The 15,752-nt window shown below is 43.1% G+C and overlaps 1 protein-coding gene across 2 annotated transcripts in view; it reads left to right on the forward strand.

The window, feature by feature from the left end:
* mcoln1a (mucolipin TRP cation channel 1a) overlaps positions 1 to 15,752 on the forward strand; it is a 72,164-nt gene that overhangs the window by 21,573 nt on the left and 34,839 nt on the right. For both annotated transcript variants that reach the window (XM_059992088.1, XM_059992089.1), the window contains exons 5-6: positions 4,419 to 4,482; positions 10,970 to 11,066. In XM_059992088.1, the coding sequence (XP_059848071.1) occupies positions 4,419 to 4,482; positions 10,970 to 11,066 (161 nt within the window). The remainder of the gene's footprint in view (positions 1 to 4,418; positions 4,483 to 10,969; positions 11,067 to 15,752) is intronic.

The raw sequence follows: 15,752 nt of genomic DNA on the forward strand, positions 1-15,752 counted from the left end.
CCACTGAGTTCTACCAGTGAAGGGCAATAAACACTAGCCTTGCCAGTGACACCTGAACCCTAAAAGAAGAATTAGAACCAGAATTGGGTTTAATATCACTGGCAGCGGTACATTACAATACATTAAAAAAAATTATAAATGACTCTAAGAAATAGTGGATTCTGGTTAATTGGTTAATTCTGGTTAATTAATTGTGCCCAAGTAAGTGACTGCCTGAATCAACTGAAGTTTTATGGAAATAGTTAAAAAGGTATTCTTAAAAAAAGACTAATTGAGTACACATTATATGTTTAAATGAAATGCAGAACAATTTGGAACACTAGCAATTCTACTGCAATGTTATAAAACTGTATTAGTTCTTAGTACTTATCAACTGAAGAATTAAATCCCTGTCACATTCTTTTGATTGTAAATGAAGAAAATCAGTGCAGACACCTTGTGCAGATAGACAGTGGACTGTCTTCATACAATACTTTCAATGACTGCATCCTCCAAACCTTAATTTTCATTGCCACAATGTTTGTCGATACTTTCAAATTCTTAGCAGCTTCTAACTTGAAATAGTGAAATTTCATTTTCACTTCCAGCCGTTCCTCATACCTCCAAACTTCTATGCTTGAAACCGCAGTGAGTTAAATGGTCTGAATTGTCTTACTGCTTATTTCTCACCAACTATCAGTGACAAAAATCACTGCTTTTTGAACACAAACCCACACAACTGACACTATTTTAAAAACTACTCGCCTGAAGCATGGCGTTGTATCGAACAGCAGTGCTAGTGCACATGACTGGTGCTAGTTAAAAGCTCTTTGTCAATAGTTTCCTGTCCTAATTAAGCAGCATAGTGTTCCAAATAAAGGAATGGGATACCAGCAATTCTCTTGATTGATTTTTGTCCTAAGAGTGGACCTAAATAAGTGGCTGCACTGATGGCCTATTTAACTGGAATCCACTGTATATAATTATTGACATGAAAGAGAGCAAAAAGAAAAAACAGTGAGATTGTGTACATGGGTTCATTATCCAGAACTGATGATGGTCATGAAGAAGCTGTTCCTAAAATGTTGAAAGTGTGTCTTCAGGCACCTTTGCCACCTTCTCGATGGTAGCTGGGGAGACTGGAGTCCATGATGGAGCTGGCTGAGTGTGCAACTTACTGTAGCCTTAACTGATTCTGTGTGGTGGCCTTGCTGTACCAGATGGTGATGCATGGTACATGTGTAGAAATTTACCGGTCTTTGGTGGCTTACCAAGTGTCCTCAAACTCTTAATGAAATATATCCGCTGTTGTGCCTTCATTGTAATTACATCAATATGTTGGGGCCAGGATGGATCTTTAGAGATGTTGACACACTGGAACTTGAAACTGCTCACTCTTTTCACTGCTTGTCCCTTGATGAGGACTGATGCATGTCCCTTGACTTGCCCTTCCTGAAGTCTACAATCAGTTCCTTGGTCTTACTGATGTCGAGTGCAAAGTTGTTGCTGTGATGCCACTCGACCAACTGATCTATCTTGCTTCAGTACACCTACTTCTCACAGTTTGATATCCTGCCAACAGTTGTGTCATTGGTTGATTTATAGATGGTGTTTGAACTGTGCTTAACCACATGGTCATGGGTGTGGAAAGAGCAGAGCAGTGGGCTGAGCATACATCCTGCAGGTGTGCCAGTGTTGATCGTCAGCAAGGAACAGATGTTATATCTCAACCACACTGACTATGGTCTCCTGTGGAGGGGGTGGGGGGGGAAGCCAAGGATCCATTTGTAGAGGGACGTACAGAGGCCCAAGTTTTGGAGCTTGTTGATTACTACTGAAGTTATGGTGTTCAACACTGAGCTGTAATCAACAAGTAGCAGCCTGACCTAGGTATTGCTATGTCCAGGTGACTTGAGGCTGCGATTGCATCTGCTGTTGACTATTGCGTCATTGGCAAATTGCAGCTTTCAGGTCCTCACTTGGGTAGGAGTTGATTCTGCCTATGACCCAACCTCTTAACGCACTTCATCACAGTAGATGTGAGTACAACTGAGCAATAATCATTGATGCAGCTCACCGTGCTCTTCTTGGGCACTGGTATGATTGTTGCTCTTTTTGAGAGATTAAACATCTCCTTGAACACTGCTAGCTGATGGGCGCAGCTTTTCAAGGATGCAGTGGAAGTGCTTGACAAAGTGGTGTGTAGGAGGCAGCTTCAGGAGCACCGGATACAATGGATGGCTTCAACAGATTTGCAGGTGATGTGTTACCTCACCTGGATGGACTGTTTAGAGGCAGGGAGGAGGTGAATAGATGGGTGAAGCATTTCTGCTGCTTTCGGGGGTAAGTGCAGGAGGGAGATTAGTGGGGAGGGACAAATGGACAAGGGAATCACAGTGAGAACAATCCCAGTGGAGAAGTAAGGAGGTGTTTGGTGGTAGGATCCTGTTAAAATTGAGAAGAATAATGTGTTGAGTGTGGAAGCTCATGGGGTGACAGCAGGTGACAAAAGAAACTCTATCCCTGTTAAGGCAGCAAGAACATGAGAGAGTGCAGATGTCAGGGAAATGGAGGAGTGCAGGTGAGGGTAGCATCAATAGTGAAGGAAGGAAAGCCCCGTTCTTTGAAGGAGAGCATCTCTGATGTCTTGGAAAGGAAATCCTAATCCTTGGAACAGATGTGGCAGAGACTAAGGAACTGAGAAAAGGGGAATTTTCAGGAGATGGGTTGGGACAGACAGGATAATTCTGAGAATTAGTATGTTTATAAATGATCTGGTAGACAGTTTGTCTCCAGAGATGGAGAAACTGAGATCAAAAAAGGTGAGAGGGGTGTCAAAAATGGACAAAATGAATTTAAGGGCAGGTTGGAAGTTGGAGGCAAAATTGGTGAAATTGACGAGCTCAGCATGGGTGCATGAAGCAGCACTAGTGCAAAAGGATCTAGTGCTTTCCTGGTGTATATGATGAACTAACTCTTCTCTGACTTCAATCCAGGTACCCAGCTTGAAGCCCAAGAAGAACTTATTCAGCACTAATGCAGTCGTCAATGTAGCGCAGAAAAGTTGGGGAGCATTACCAGTGAAGAACTATTTCACACAGACAACAAAAAGCCAGACAAAGCTGGGGCCCATGGCTATACTTTGAATTTAGAGAAAGCAAATTGTTGAGGATGAGCCCAGTTCTGCCAGAAGGAGGGTGGTGGTGGTGGAGGGGAACCGACCAGGTCTGATGTCAAGAAAGAATTGGAGAACTTTAATGCTTTCTTGATGGAGGATAGAATTCTAAGGTAAAAATGAGCAGATCAGTTGCCAGGGAGTTGAAAGTTGTTGAGGAGATTGAGAGTATGTGGTGTCATGGATGTAGGTGAGAAGGGACTGAACCGAGGGGGGATAGAATGGACATGAGACATGAGACAAGTTCAGTGGGGCAGGAGCAGGTAGATTCAATGGGCCTATCTGGACAGTCAGGTTTGTGGATCTTAGGTAAGAAGAAAAACAAGCAATATTGGGTAAAGGAGCTAAGGTTTTTGCAATGGATGGGAGATATCCAGAGTTGATGAGGTTAGTGATGGTGCAGGACATCTTGATGGTCTGTAAAAAGGTCCTTTTAAGTGAGAGAGAGGTCAGAGTTGCTGTCTGGCCTCAGCAAGGTACAGCTCAGTCTGCCACACTACAACAGCACCCCCTTGTCTGTGGATTTAATGGTGAAGTGCAGAGAGAGTGGAGGGCAATGTGTTCAGAGGGAGTTCAAGGAAGAGAGAGGAGTGCTGATGTCAGCAATTAGAGATGAAAAGATCCAGAGCAGGCAGAGAACCAGAGTGGATGCCTTAAGAAGAGGACAGATGTTGGAAATGAGAGAGGAAGTCATTGGTGTGGGGTGGGGAATCCTTGCCAAAGATGTGGGCTCAGTGATGGTGATGACTGAAAAACTGCTGGGGGTCATGTTGGGCACAGAACACACTGAGGTGTGAACAAAGGGGGGGGGGGTCAAAGGTAAGGTCCTTACTGAGGGCAGAACTTTCCGTCTCAGAGGGGAAGGTTGGAGGGAATCTATTGTGTTGACTTTTGTTATTAAGTGTGGCCAAGTGAATAACAATGGGTTTTCAAATTGTCACAAAACCCACAGATGAGCTCCTCATATAAGAAAAGCAGGTAACTGGTTGAATGGGATCACATTAGAAATGCTAGAAGTCCAACTGAAAATGCTGGGGAATGGGTTTATATTGAGAACGAAAAATTCTATTTCATAACAGTACCCAAGAAGCTAGCTGCTCATTTACCTGAGCACCTAGTTGTTCAATTCAATGTTTTGCTTCGATTTTTGTAACCTTAAACTTCAGCAGGCAAATATTAAATGGCCAGCAATATACAGAGCTGGGTGTGTAATTCCAATGGGTTGCTCTGTTCTTCAAGGTAATTCTACCTCTTCTTCTTCCAGAGTGTGTGAGTGTGAGCCCCACAGAGAGACAGACGTACAGGAACATCTCACTGAAATTCTACAAGTAATGTCATCTTCATTTTAAAATACAATTTTTACTTTTGAATATATGAAATCTCTAATGCGATAAGGCCTTAGAAGCTTAATATGTATTGTGCAGTGTTGTTCTTTGCATTCTTGGAAAGATATTGAAGCGTTGGAGGTAGGGCCCATATCTAGTGGAAGAAATGATAGAGCGACAGCCAGAGACCTGGGTTCAATCCCAGACTCCTGTATGGTCTGTCTCGTTAACATGTTTCCCTTTGTCTGTGTGCTTTTCCTCTGGTGCTCTAGTTGCCTCCCACATCACAAAGATGTATTTATTGGCAGGTTATTTGGCAGTTGTAAATTGTTCCCAATGTGTATATGAGTAGTCCAATCAAGAGAATTGATGAGGGTTTGGGAGAGTAACTTACAGGGAAAATTAGTGTAGGAATGGCACAGTATTGTGAGCTGCAAATGGACAAAGTGGAACTGCTGGCTGTTGGATACAGTGCAACAAATGTAGGAGGAAGCCATGATGTGCAAGTATTCTCACTGCAATACAATTTCTTTAGAGATTCCTGGATTATGGTCAAAAGTGAAGTAGTCACAGTTTGGGTAAGTGAATGAGTACAGGTGGTTGTCAGGAACTGAGTTTGTTTAATATGAACACGATTGTTTGCTGTCTTGATGGGAATATATTGACCCAGATGGGTTGGCATGATAATGTGTTTCTGTCTTTACGTTACTTTTGCGAGAAGTATTCTCGGCTCTCTGCACTAGGGACATGGCATTATCAGCGCTGAAGAACTCAAGCATGTCTGCAGGATTTTGGGCCTCCTGTCTTAGGTTACAGATTTTGTGCTGACTCACAGCTTTCAATGTCTGTAGAAAAGTTTTCAAATGAAGCATGGAAAAACTTCCAATATATGAATGGTTTGTGTTTACAGTCAATTAACTCCTACATCACCTGGTTGTCATCAAGCCTGTTGTTTCTTGGGAGAAAAGCCAAGAATCTCTTGATGGATGTTAACTGTGTTGATTCTAAGATGGCTTAAGGTGTGGTTACTGTGGTTCCTATTGGCTGAGAGATAAAAGGTTGTTCCTGATGTGCTGTCTTGAGAACAGCCAGCTTTGTGAAATCCTTAAAAATTTCACTGATTTTCTTGCAGCAGCCTTACTGATGCTGGTGTCTTGGGAACGGGTGATGAAAGTAAGTGGATTAGGCAATGATCTGTCCAACAGACACCAATAGCAGGACCCTCATGGATCTTCCCAGGAACAACAGACTTCCTTGATGCTTCACTGTGCCAGGAGCTCAGACCCTCATATGGATGTTGCAGCCCTGAGTGAGACCCAGTGGGAGAAGGTGACGAGCTCAGAGAGCAAGTGGTGGGGGCAACTTCTGCAGAGGCAGAAGAGTAACACACCTTTATAGCTGTGTTTTTGCCAGGAAATCTGAGCTGGTCCAATATTATACTAACCCAACCCCACCTCCCATGGAATTAGTGAACATTGTGTGACCCTTCTCACAAAAACCAGCATCTGTACACTTATTGCATTAGCACCTGTCTATTACATGCCGATGGTATGAGTCAGGAACTTGCAAAGGTTGGTTGGAGTAGGTTAATTGCAGGCAAAGGGGCCTCTGGCAAGTAGGAGGGTTTTAAAGTTGAGTTAGTGAGAGCTGAAGGTTTGCATGTTCCTATGAGTGAAGGGTAAAGCTGGAAGGAGTCAGGAACCCTGGGTGATGAGAGATATTGAGGTCCTAGCCAGGGAAAATGAGGAAGAATGGCTCAGGTACAGGCAGGTGAATCCCTGGAGGACTATAGGGGATACAGGAGTGTACTCAAAAAGAAAATCAGAAGAGCATAAAGGAGGTATGGATGAAGGAGATGTCTTCCTGTTTTAAACAAAGGGGGTTCCCTTCCTCCAACATCAACTCTGCTCTCAAACGCATCTCTCCCATTTCACGCACATCTGCTCTCACCCCATCCGCCTGCCACCTCACTCGGGATAGGGTTCCCCTTGTCCTCACCTACCACCCCACCAGCCTCCGAGTCCAACGTATAATTCTCTATAACTTCCGCCACCTTCAACGGGATCCCAATACCAAACACATCTTCCTCTCCCCCCTCTTTCTGCTTTCCGCAGGGATCGCTCCCTACCTGACTCCCTTGTCCACTCGTCCCCCCCCATCCCATCCCACCGATCTCCCTCCTCCCCTTCTTACCCCATCCCTGCTTTATTTATTCCCCCCTCCTTTTTTTTCCTCTCTCTCTCTGCCCATCACTCTTTGCCTGTTTTCCATCTCCCTCTGATGTTACCCTCCCCCTTTCTTTCTCCCTAGGCCTCCTGTCCCATGATCCTTTCCCTTCTCCAGCTCTGTATCCCTTTTGCCAATTACCTTTCCAGCTCTTAGCTTCACCCCACCCTCTCCTGTCTTCTATCATTTTGCATTTCCCCCTCCCCCTCCTACTTTCAAATCTCTTACCATCTTTTCTTTCAGTTAGTCCTGACGAAGGGTCTCGGCCCAAAATATCGACAGTTCTTCTTCAGCTTCAGATTCAGTTTATTGTCATTTAGAAACCACAAATGCAATGCAGTTAAAAAATGAGGCAACGTTCCTCCAGAATGATATCACACAAGCATATGACGAAACAGACTACACCAGAAAATCCATATAACGTTTGGCAATCCCCAAACCAGAGTCCAGAGAGGCTGCTGTGTATTAATATCGCGCCACCGTCTTAGTGCATTCCCCAGAAAGGAGCTCCAAATCCACCAGACAAACAAGACCAAAAACTAAAGTTACAAGACCCGCACAAAACCACATAGTTACAACATATAGTTACAACAGTGCAAACAATAGCATAATTGATAAAAAAACAGACCATGGGCACAGTAAAAATAGTCCAAAGATGTTAAAGGACTATAAGTTCAAAAGAAATCACCACACAGTTTCCACAAGTCCCCAGGGTCCCGACAGACTCGCCATCCCACGCCAGTGGCAGAAGAGAATACCCCTGCTATGGACATAACGGTGCCGCCCAACTCAGCCTCGCAGACGCAGCACACAATGAAAGCTCCGTCGAACCCAGCCTCGCAGACACAGCACGCACCAAAAGCGACCTGACTGCAGCGGACTCCGAGTCAGTCGAACCTCCGAGCCGACGACCATCTCCTCCGGCACAGCTTCTCGGAGCACCGTCCTCTGCCGAACGTATTAAGACGGCCCCACCAACAGCCATTGGCAACGCGACCCCGAGGTCTCGGGGCCTGTTCTTCCCAGCAGAGTCCTGGACCTCACAGCAGCAGCAACAAAGAAGGTCTTCCTGGAGATGTTCCCAATGTTCCTCCGTGCTCCTACATCCATTTTCAATTGATTATGATTGCGCACAGCACCCCACTTCACAAATAACAGATAATCAGCTCCGGAGTGGTCGCTGCAAGCTGCGTTGCGCCGCCAGCTTGGTTTCTTCCTATAGATGCTGCCTGCCTGCTGCATTCCACCAGCATTTTGTGTGTGTTGCTCAGAGGAGGATATGGAATATTTTTGCCAGAGAAGATTAAGAAAATTCCAAAGAAATTTTATGTATATTCTGAGAAAATGAGCAATGGGGGAGAGAATAGGGATCCTCAAAGACTTTTGTATGGAGCTGCAGAAGATGGACAGGTCAATGAATATTTCTCCTGTATTTACCATGGAGAAAGGGGTGAAGACTTTTGAACTAAGAAAAACTATTGGATTTCTTGGATTAGTCCACATTTACAATTGAGAATGTGCTGAATGTCTTGAATGATATGAAAGATTACAAATATCCAGAGCCTAATCATTCAAAAATACCGTGAGAGGCTATGGAGATGATTGTAGGAGCCATGAATGAGAGATTTGCATCATTAGCCATGGGTAAGATGCTGGTAGACGATGTTCAAGATGGATGGCAAAGAAAGTTTGGAAGGTATGGACCACCAAGTCCAACCTGTGTGGTAGGCAAGTTATTGGAGTAAATACTAAGGGAGAAGAGATGCATCCTTTCGAAAGACAATGGTTGATTAGTAATAATCATCATGGCGTTGTGCCTGTTTTAAGAACTTGATTTGTTTTTCTAGTGTGACTAAGAATATTAATGACAGCAGGGTGATAGATGTGATCTTTGAGGACTTCAGCAAAGGTTTTGATGAAGTTCCACATGGAAGGCTGGTCTGGAATCCATGGAGAGCTGTTTCCATATGGAACCCTGCCAAAGGTAGAGGGAGTCGTGTCATTTGGTTTCCTGGTTTGGAGACCTGTGACTAGTGGCTCCTGGGGCCAATGTTGGGCCACTTGTTTTTTTTTTATATATCAAGATTATGGTTGAGAATGTAAAAGTCATCATTTGGAGATTACTTGAAAATGTATAGCATAGTGGACAATGAAGTACATTATCAAAACCACAGGGAGATTTCGATCAGCTCAGTATGGGGGTACATGATCCCACGAAAGGAGTCCCTGGTAGATGGTGGTGAAGAAGATTGATGGATGGATAGAAACAGTTTAGAAGGCTGTAGGTCAAATTCTGGCCGATGGGGCAAGCTTGTGTGGGAATCTTGTTTAGCATGGATCAGTTGAGCTAAAGGGCTTTTCATGTGCTCTCATTCTGAAGTAATATACTGCCTTAGTGTTGTAACCATTATTCCCAAATCCCTCCTGTAATGTTGTTATGTCTTTATTCTGTAAATCTCCTCCAACCCTAACAATGTTCTGCAATGTTAGTGGTTCTATATTTCTGTGCCTCAAACCAATAACTTCCGGAGTTCCTCTCTACTTCACTTTACTGCTGAAGACAGTACATCAGTATGAATTATGAAAACATGTAAACTTGCCCTTTGGCCCAACCCGTCAATGTCAACTAGTTGTCTACCAATAGTAGACTTGTCCAAATGTCTTTTAACAATTGTAATTGTACCAATCTGTACAGCTTCCTTTGGCAGCTCATTTTGTATACCTAAAACAAATTGTGTGCAAAAACTTACTCATCAGGTCCATTTTAAATTTATTTTTCTTACTTTAAATGCATACCTTGTTTTAGATTCAATTACCCTGTGCAAAAAGACAACATCTGTAACCCTCCTGATTTTATATACCTGTCATGTCACTCCATGGTCTCCTTAGCTCTGAGGGAAATAAAGTCCCAAGCCCTCCATTCCTGATAATAATCCTTGTGATTTTTTTTTCCCCCTTCTGCACCATTTCAAGCTTAATAACCTCCTTCCTATGTTGGGTGGCTAGAACTACACTGTTCCAAATGTGGTCTCTCAGAAGTCCTGTACAATAATTTTTTTGCCCCAGTTTTGGGATATCCGCTTGGAGTCAAGTATTAGCAAAGAAGTGGCAACAAGCATTTTATGACAAGTTGATGTTTAATGTGAGTTTTTTCATATGGAATCCTTAAAAGCACGTTGATGCTTATGCAATCCAGATGTATTTTTTGTGTCATACCATGTGTACGAGAGAACAAAAGGTCTGAACAGATTTGGCTTTCTGACAAAGTGATCTTTGTATGGAAATTAAGATACTTGACTTGGGAGGGTCTCGGACCGAAGTGTTGACTGTACTTCTCCCTATAGATGCTGCCTGGCTTGCTGCGTTCCACCAGCATTTTGTGTGTGTGACTTGGGAGGGGTTGTTTTGCTTCACTGATTTCTAATTTCACTGATGCCTCATTGAAGGGATGACATAACCTCTTGTGACTGTACCACAAGAGCACTTGTTTGTTTCTGTCGAGGTACTAAAATTAGCATCCACTCCTAGTCAAGTAGGGAGAAGTCGCCTATGATTCATAATGTTTTCACCTTGCACTCGTCTGAGAAGTGCTATACTTTGACACTGTAATTTCAATGGTTTTGTCTTTGAGGAATTTGGACATCTGGTTGAGTGGTCAATGAATGTATGTGAGTCAATGCCTCAAAGTGAGATTACAAAAGTAGCTCAGAGTTGACAGTATGGGGAGAGTTATTGTTTTTCTGCTTTATTCCTTTTGGTTCCAGCTGCAATGCTGAATCTGGCACAGGAGGAGGCCATTCATCCCTTTGTCCAGTGCTTTGAACAAACTATTCAGTACTCCTATTTTCCTGTTCAGTTTCCAGGACCCTATTTCCTACCTCCCTCACTACCTCCAACACTCCCTTTTGAAAGCTACTCCTGAATCTGCCTCTTGCCATCTTTGCATGTGGCACTTTCCATGGTTACAATTCTGTAGTTGCTTTGTCTGTGTCTTAGGCCATTCCACTACATCAGCATTGTTGCCAAGTCTAATTCTGATCCTCTGTGGCTTGGGTTTGTGGGTTGTTTGCTTTTGTGTGCACTTCAACTGTTGTGAGTATCTGACCCTGCCTTGAATCAGATTGGTTAAGTGCTCAGACTGTGGATTAGCTTTGTCTAGCTGGCTGGTTCATGTCGTCACTGCAAAAATTAGTCACAATGAGTGAAAAGGGAAAAGAAGATTTGCAAGGGCAATCTCTGAAATCTGATCTGTTTGTGTTTTTAGGCTTATCGATGTTACCATAACATTTAAACTGAAGGCCATTAACATTCAGGCGATCATCAACCATGAAATTCCAGATTGCTACACATTTCATATTATAGTAAGTGCTGATTATTTTTTATTTTACATATTTATTTTTCTCTCTAATGAGGGAGCTTAATGTTGAGCTTTTTTAAATCAATAATTGGAAGCCCAAGTATTTGCTTTTCAGATAAATGATATAGAATTCTATACCAAAGTTATGTAGGAATCTAGACCTACATTAAGAGCAATATAATAACTTTGGGAGAGGGTAGGACCACTTAAAGATAGAGAAGGGCAGATGTATTTGGAGATAGAGGTGAGATCCTAAATGAGTAACAAATGAGATCTGTCTGTAGCTTGGTAATATTCTATGGCACCTTGAGGTTAAGGAAGTAGTAATGTTGGTGTCACGAAGAACATCAAGTGGACGAGTCCTCAGGCTTGATGGGATGTACCTAGATTATTGAGAGTGGCAGATGATGAGATAACTGGAACCTTGCACAAGGTCTTCATATTCTCACTAGCTCAAGGGGAGGTCCCAGTAGACTAGTGAGCAGCTAATGTAAAATAGGAATCTATAAACCGCTGAATGTCATATCAGTGGTAGGAAAGCTATATGAGAGGTTCCTTAGGGATATGATTTGAGAATTTGGAGCACCATGGCTTAATTAGGGACAGTGAGCCTGGCTTTGTTATGGGTAATTCATGTCTTCCTAACTTGATTGAGGAAGTTGTAGGTGACTGATAAAGGTAGAGCTGTGGATGTTTGACTTAATGGTTTTCATTAAGGCATTTCATAAGGCTCCTCATGGTAGGAGGAGAAAAATCCAGAAAAATGAGATGCATGGGACCACAGTAACTTGACCGTTTGGATCCAGAATTGGCTTGCCTATAAGACGCAAGCCAAGGTAGTGGTCTATGGTACTTTCTCTGGCTGCAGGTCAGTGATTAGTGTGTTCTACAGGGTTCTACTGGGACTTCTGCTGTTTCTGATGAATATAAAAACTTGGATGAAAACATAGAAGGATGGATTAGTATGTTCGTAGACAATACAGAGTATGGGCACTGTGGATAGTTTTAAAGATCGCCAATGATACGATGAAATCTGGATCGGTTGAGGATACAAGCAGAGAAATGACAGGTGGAGGTTAATGTGGATGTAAGTGAGGCGTTTCACTTTGGAAGATCATTTATGAAGAGACAATGTGCAATTAACAGCAAGACCTTTAACAGTGATGTACAGAGGGATCTTGGGATTCAAGTCCATAGATCTCTGAAAGTAGCTGTGCAAGTTGATCTGTTGATAAAGAAAGTGCAGGGCATGCTTGCCTTTATTAGTCTAGGCTAGTGATCACCAAACAGTCAATCGCGATCAACCGGTTGATCTTTGAGACTTTCCCAGTAGATCCTGAAAAAAAAAGAAAAATGCGCACCAGGCAGAAAAAAACCAGGAGCAAAACCCCGCAACCCAGAAACAACCTCTCCCCACAAACAGCTTTCTGCAGCAGGAGCACTGCTACATCACCGTTATCCTAATCGGCATCAACCTATCTTCATAATGCTCACGTTACAACACTTCACCCCCTTTAAATTCCAACGTTCTCCAAATGTAAAAGAACTGGGAAACAAAAAACGATGGTGTCATTAGCTTGCGTACCTCTGAAACTTATACTAGTGTCTCAGTAGCAGTTTGGCAACCACGAGTCTAGGCACTGAGTTCATCTATTAGGATATTGTGTTGCAGCTTTACAAAACTCTGATTAGTCTGCATCTGCAGTATTGCATTCAGTTCTGGTAACCCCATTGTAGAAAACACGGAGGTTTGGAGAGGCTGCAGAAGTCTGGTTTGGAGGGTATGTGGTTAAAAGGCAAGGATGGATAAATTTTGTTAGTTTTCTCTGGTGCAGTGGTGGGTGCCTAGAATGTGCTACTGGAGGTGATGGTGGAAGCAAATGCATAAGACATCAGAGCAGCATTAGGCCAGTTGGCCTATTGAGTCTGTTTTGCCATTCCACACGGCTGATTTATTATCTCTCTCAACCACGTTCTCTTGCCTTCTCCCTGTAACCTTTGGTGCCCTGAATAACCAAGAACTTATCAACCTCTGCTTTAAATATATTTAATGACTTATAATAGAATTCACCCTGCAAATAGAATATTAAATAGAGATATTTGAGACACTTAAGCACATGAATATGCAGGCTTGGAGAATATGAGTTTAATAGGCAAAAGGATTGTTTTACTTAGGCAGGTTATTCTCATTTTAATTAATTCGGCACAGCATTGTGGGCTGAATTGTACAGTTCTATATTCAATTTTGACCTGATAGCTAAACAATAAATGTACACATTCACAACGTCTGAGTATCCCTTCTATTTCCCCAATTGCTGGCTCCTTGTTGCACTGCTCACTCCACACCGGCAGTTCCTCACCGTGTTACTCCTTCATGACTTGCACAACTGCGAGGACGAGCGCAGCAAGTGTACAAGAACACTTGCCAAAAAGTTGGCTTGCAAGTCCAACAGGTTATTAAGAAGGCAAACAGAATGTTGGCCTTCATTGCAAGAGGGGCTGAATTCAAGAGCAGGGAGGTCATGCTGCAACTATACAGGGTACATGTGAGGCTGCATCTGGAGTACTGTGTGCAGTTCTGGTCTCCGTACTTGAGGAAGGATATACTGGCTTTGGAGGCAGTACAGAGGAGGTTCACCAGGTTGATTCCAGGGATGAAGGGGTTAACCTATGAGGAGAGATTGAGTCGCTTGGGACTATACTCTCTGGAATTCAGAAGAATGAGAGGGGATCTTATAGAAACATACAAAATTTTGAAAAGGATAGATAAGATAGTGTTACGGATTCAGCAACAATAAATATATAAGTGAGGCGGGGTTTTTTTATAACAAAACGTTTATTAGACACTGAAAAACAAACCCCCAAAAGTAAACAAACAACTAACGTAACCAGAAATCAGCTGCTGTGCGGTAGCTTAAACAGTTCTTAAAGGAATAAAGCTAAAACAGTTCTTAAAGCGATGTTGCAAAAACAGTTCTTCAAAGTAGTACTGCAAAAGTTCAAAATGCTTACAGTCCATTAAAGGAGACTTTTTAGACTATTTAAATTCTCTTTGATGTCATGTTCCTGCGGTTCCCAGTCGAACTATACTTTTCCCCGGAGAATTTACGAAGATGAAAATGAAACAGCTTAAAGGCACTGACCTTTCCTTGACAAAACTGTACCCCAACCCTTTCTGCTATACTTTGCAGGGATTAACACAGGGACAGCTAACGAATTCCTTCCGAATGAGGATCAAACAAGGTCGAACCTGTTTCACCGTCAAAATCGACTTTCCTCGATCTTTTAGCTCCTAAACTCCGATCTTCACTCTCCACTGATTTTTAACTGGCAGTATTATAAAGAAACTGCTGACCTTTTAAACTTTCGGCATTAAATAAAACTCTATCTTTCAACCAAACTGCGTCATAATATTGGACCACGCAGTGGCATGGAGTCAAAATAGCAAATCCAGCCACGAACTGCCCCTCCTCACAGGGAGGGGTCCTCCTTTTATACCCTGTGGGGAAAAAAAACCTGTCACATGACCTCTACTGGCAGGAAAATGACGTCACTCCACCATCACAAGACCATTACCTCAAGTCCAGTATAGCTTCAACACCACTGTCACGTGACAAGTACAAGATACCCACGGGTATGTAACAATAGAAGTAGGAAAGTTGTTTCCATTGGTAGGAGAGACTAGAACTAGGGGACATTGCCTCAAGATTCAGGGGAGAAGATTTAGGACGGAGATGAGGAGAAACTGTTTTTTCCAGAGAGTGGTGAATCTGTGGAATTCTCTACCTAGGGAAGCAGTTGAGGCTTCCTCACTAAATATATTTAAGATACAGTTAGATAGGTTTTTACATAGTAAGGGAAATAAAGGTTATGGGGAAAAGGCAGGTGGATGGAGCTGAGTTTACAGACAGATCAGCCAATATCTTATTGAATGGCGGGGCAGGCTTAATGGGCTGGATGGCCTACTCCTGCTCCTATTTCTTAAGTTCTTATGTAACACTGTCACATCTAAGCTCCATCTTGCTGGATGAGAACATTTTTTTTCATGGTTTCTGATCAGAACTTTGGAGCTCCTAAATTAATGGAGTTGGGAGCACCTTCATGCCCTGATAGTGGGTTAGGGAAGTGGTTCACTACTATTATTTGGGATAAGGAAATAAATGCTGGTCATTCTATTGCTACTGCACCACACCAAACTCCACATATTGTAAGACAACAATAACCTGATTCTGATCCAGCTGCCCCACTCATGTCTCTGGCCATACTTCCTCTCTGAGGCATCTACCTCCCAACAACAGGCTTGCTAGTTGCTTGTAAGCAACAGGTTGCTATTTTCTCTCCTGCACTTTGATGGGCAGCTGTGCAGGGTGATTTGGACTGACAAATTCCCTGGGCTGGCAGTGGGGTAGATTCTCATCTTGTAGGTTGTTAACTGGTACAAGCTGAGAAGGAGGGTCCCAGTGAACATCCCACTCCATAACCTTCTCTGTCCTACCCAAGGCAGTCCCCCACCTTACCCCCCCCTCTCTGACCAACTATTCCCCTACTGGAAAGTGTGTGTGATGACAATGGTAGTTAGCTGCAAACTGCACCCCCATTCCCACTCCTGAACCCCACCCCTCTTGCACAGGAGCTTTGGGAAGATGGAGTTTGCTATCTAAGAGGGAAGGGGACATGATCTTCTGGAGTA

Source organism: Hypanus sabinus, chromosome 16 (assembly GCF_030144855.1).
Source record: "Hypanus sabinus isolate sHypSab1 chromosome 16, sHypSab1.hap1, whole genome shotgun sequence".
In the NCBI taxonomy this organism is placed as follows: domain Eukaryota; kingdom Metazoa; phylum Chordata; class Chondrichthyes; order Myliobatiformes; family Dasyatidae; genus Hypanus; species Hypanus sabinus.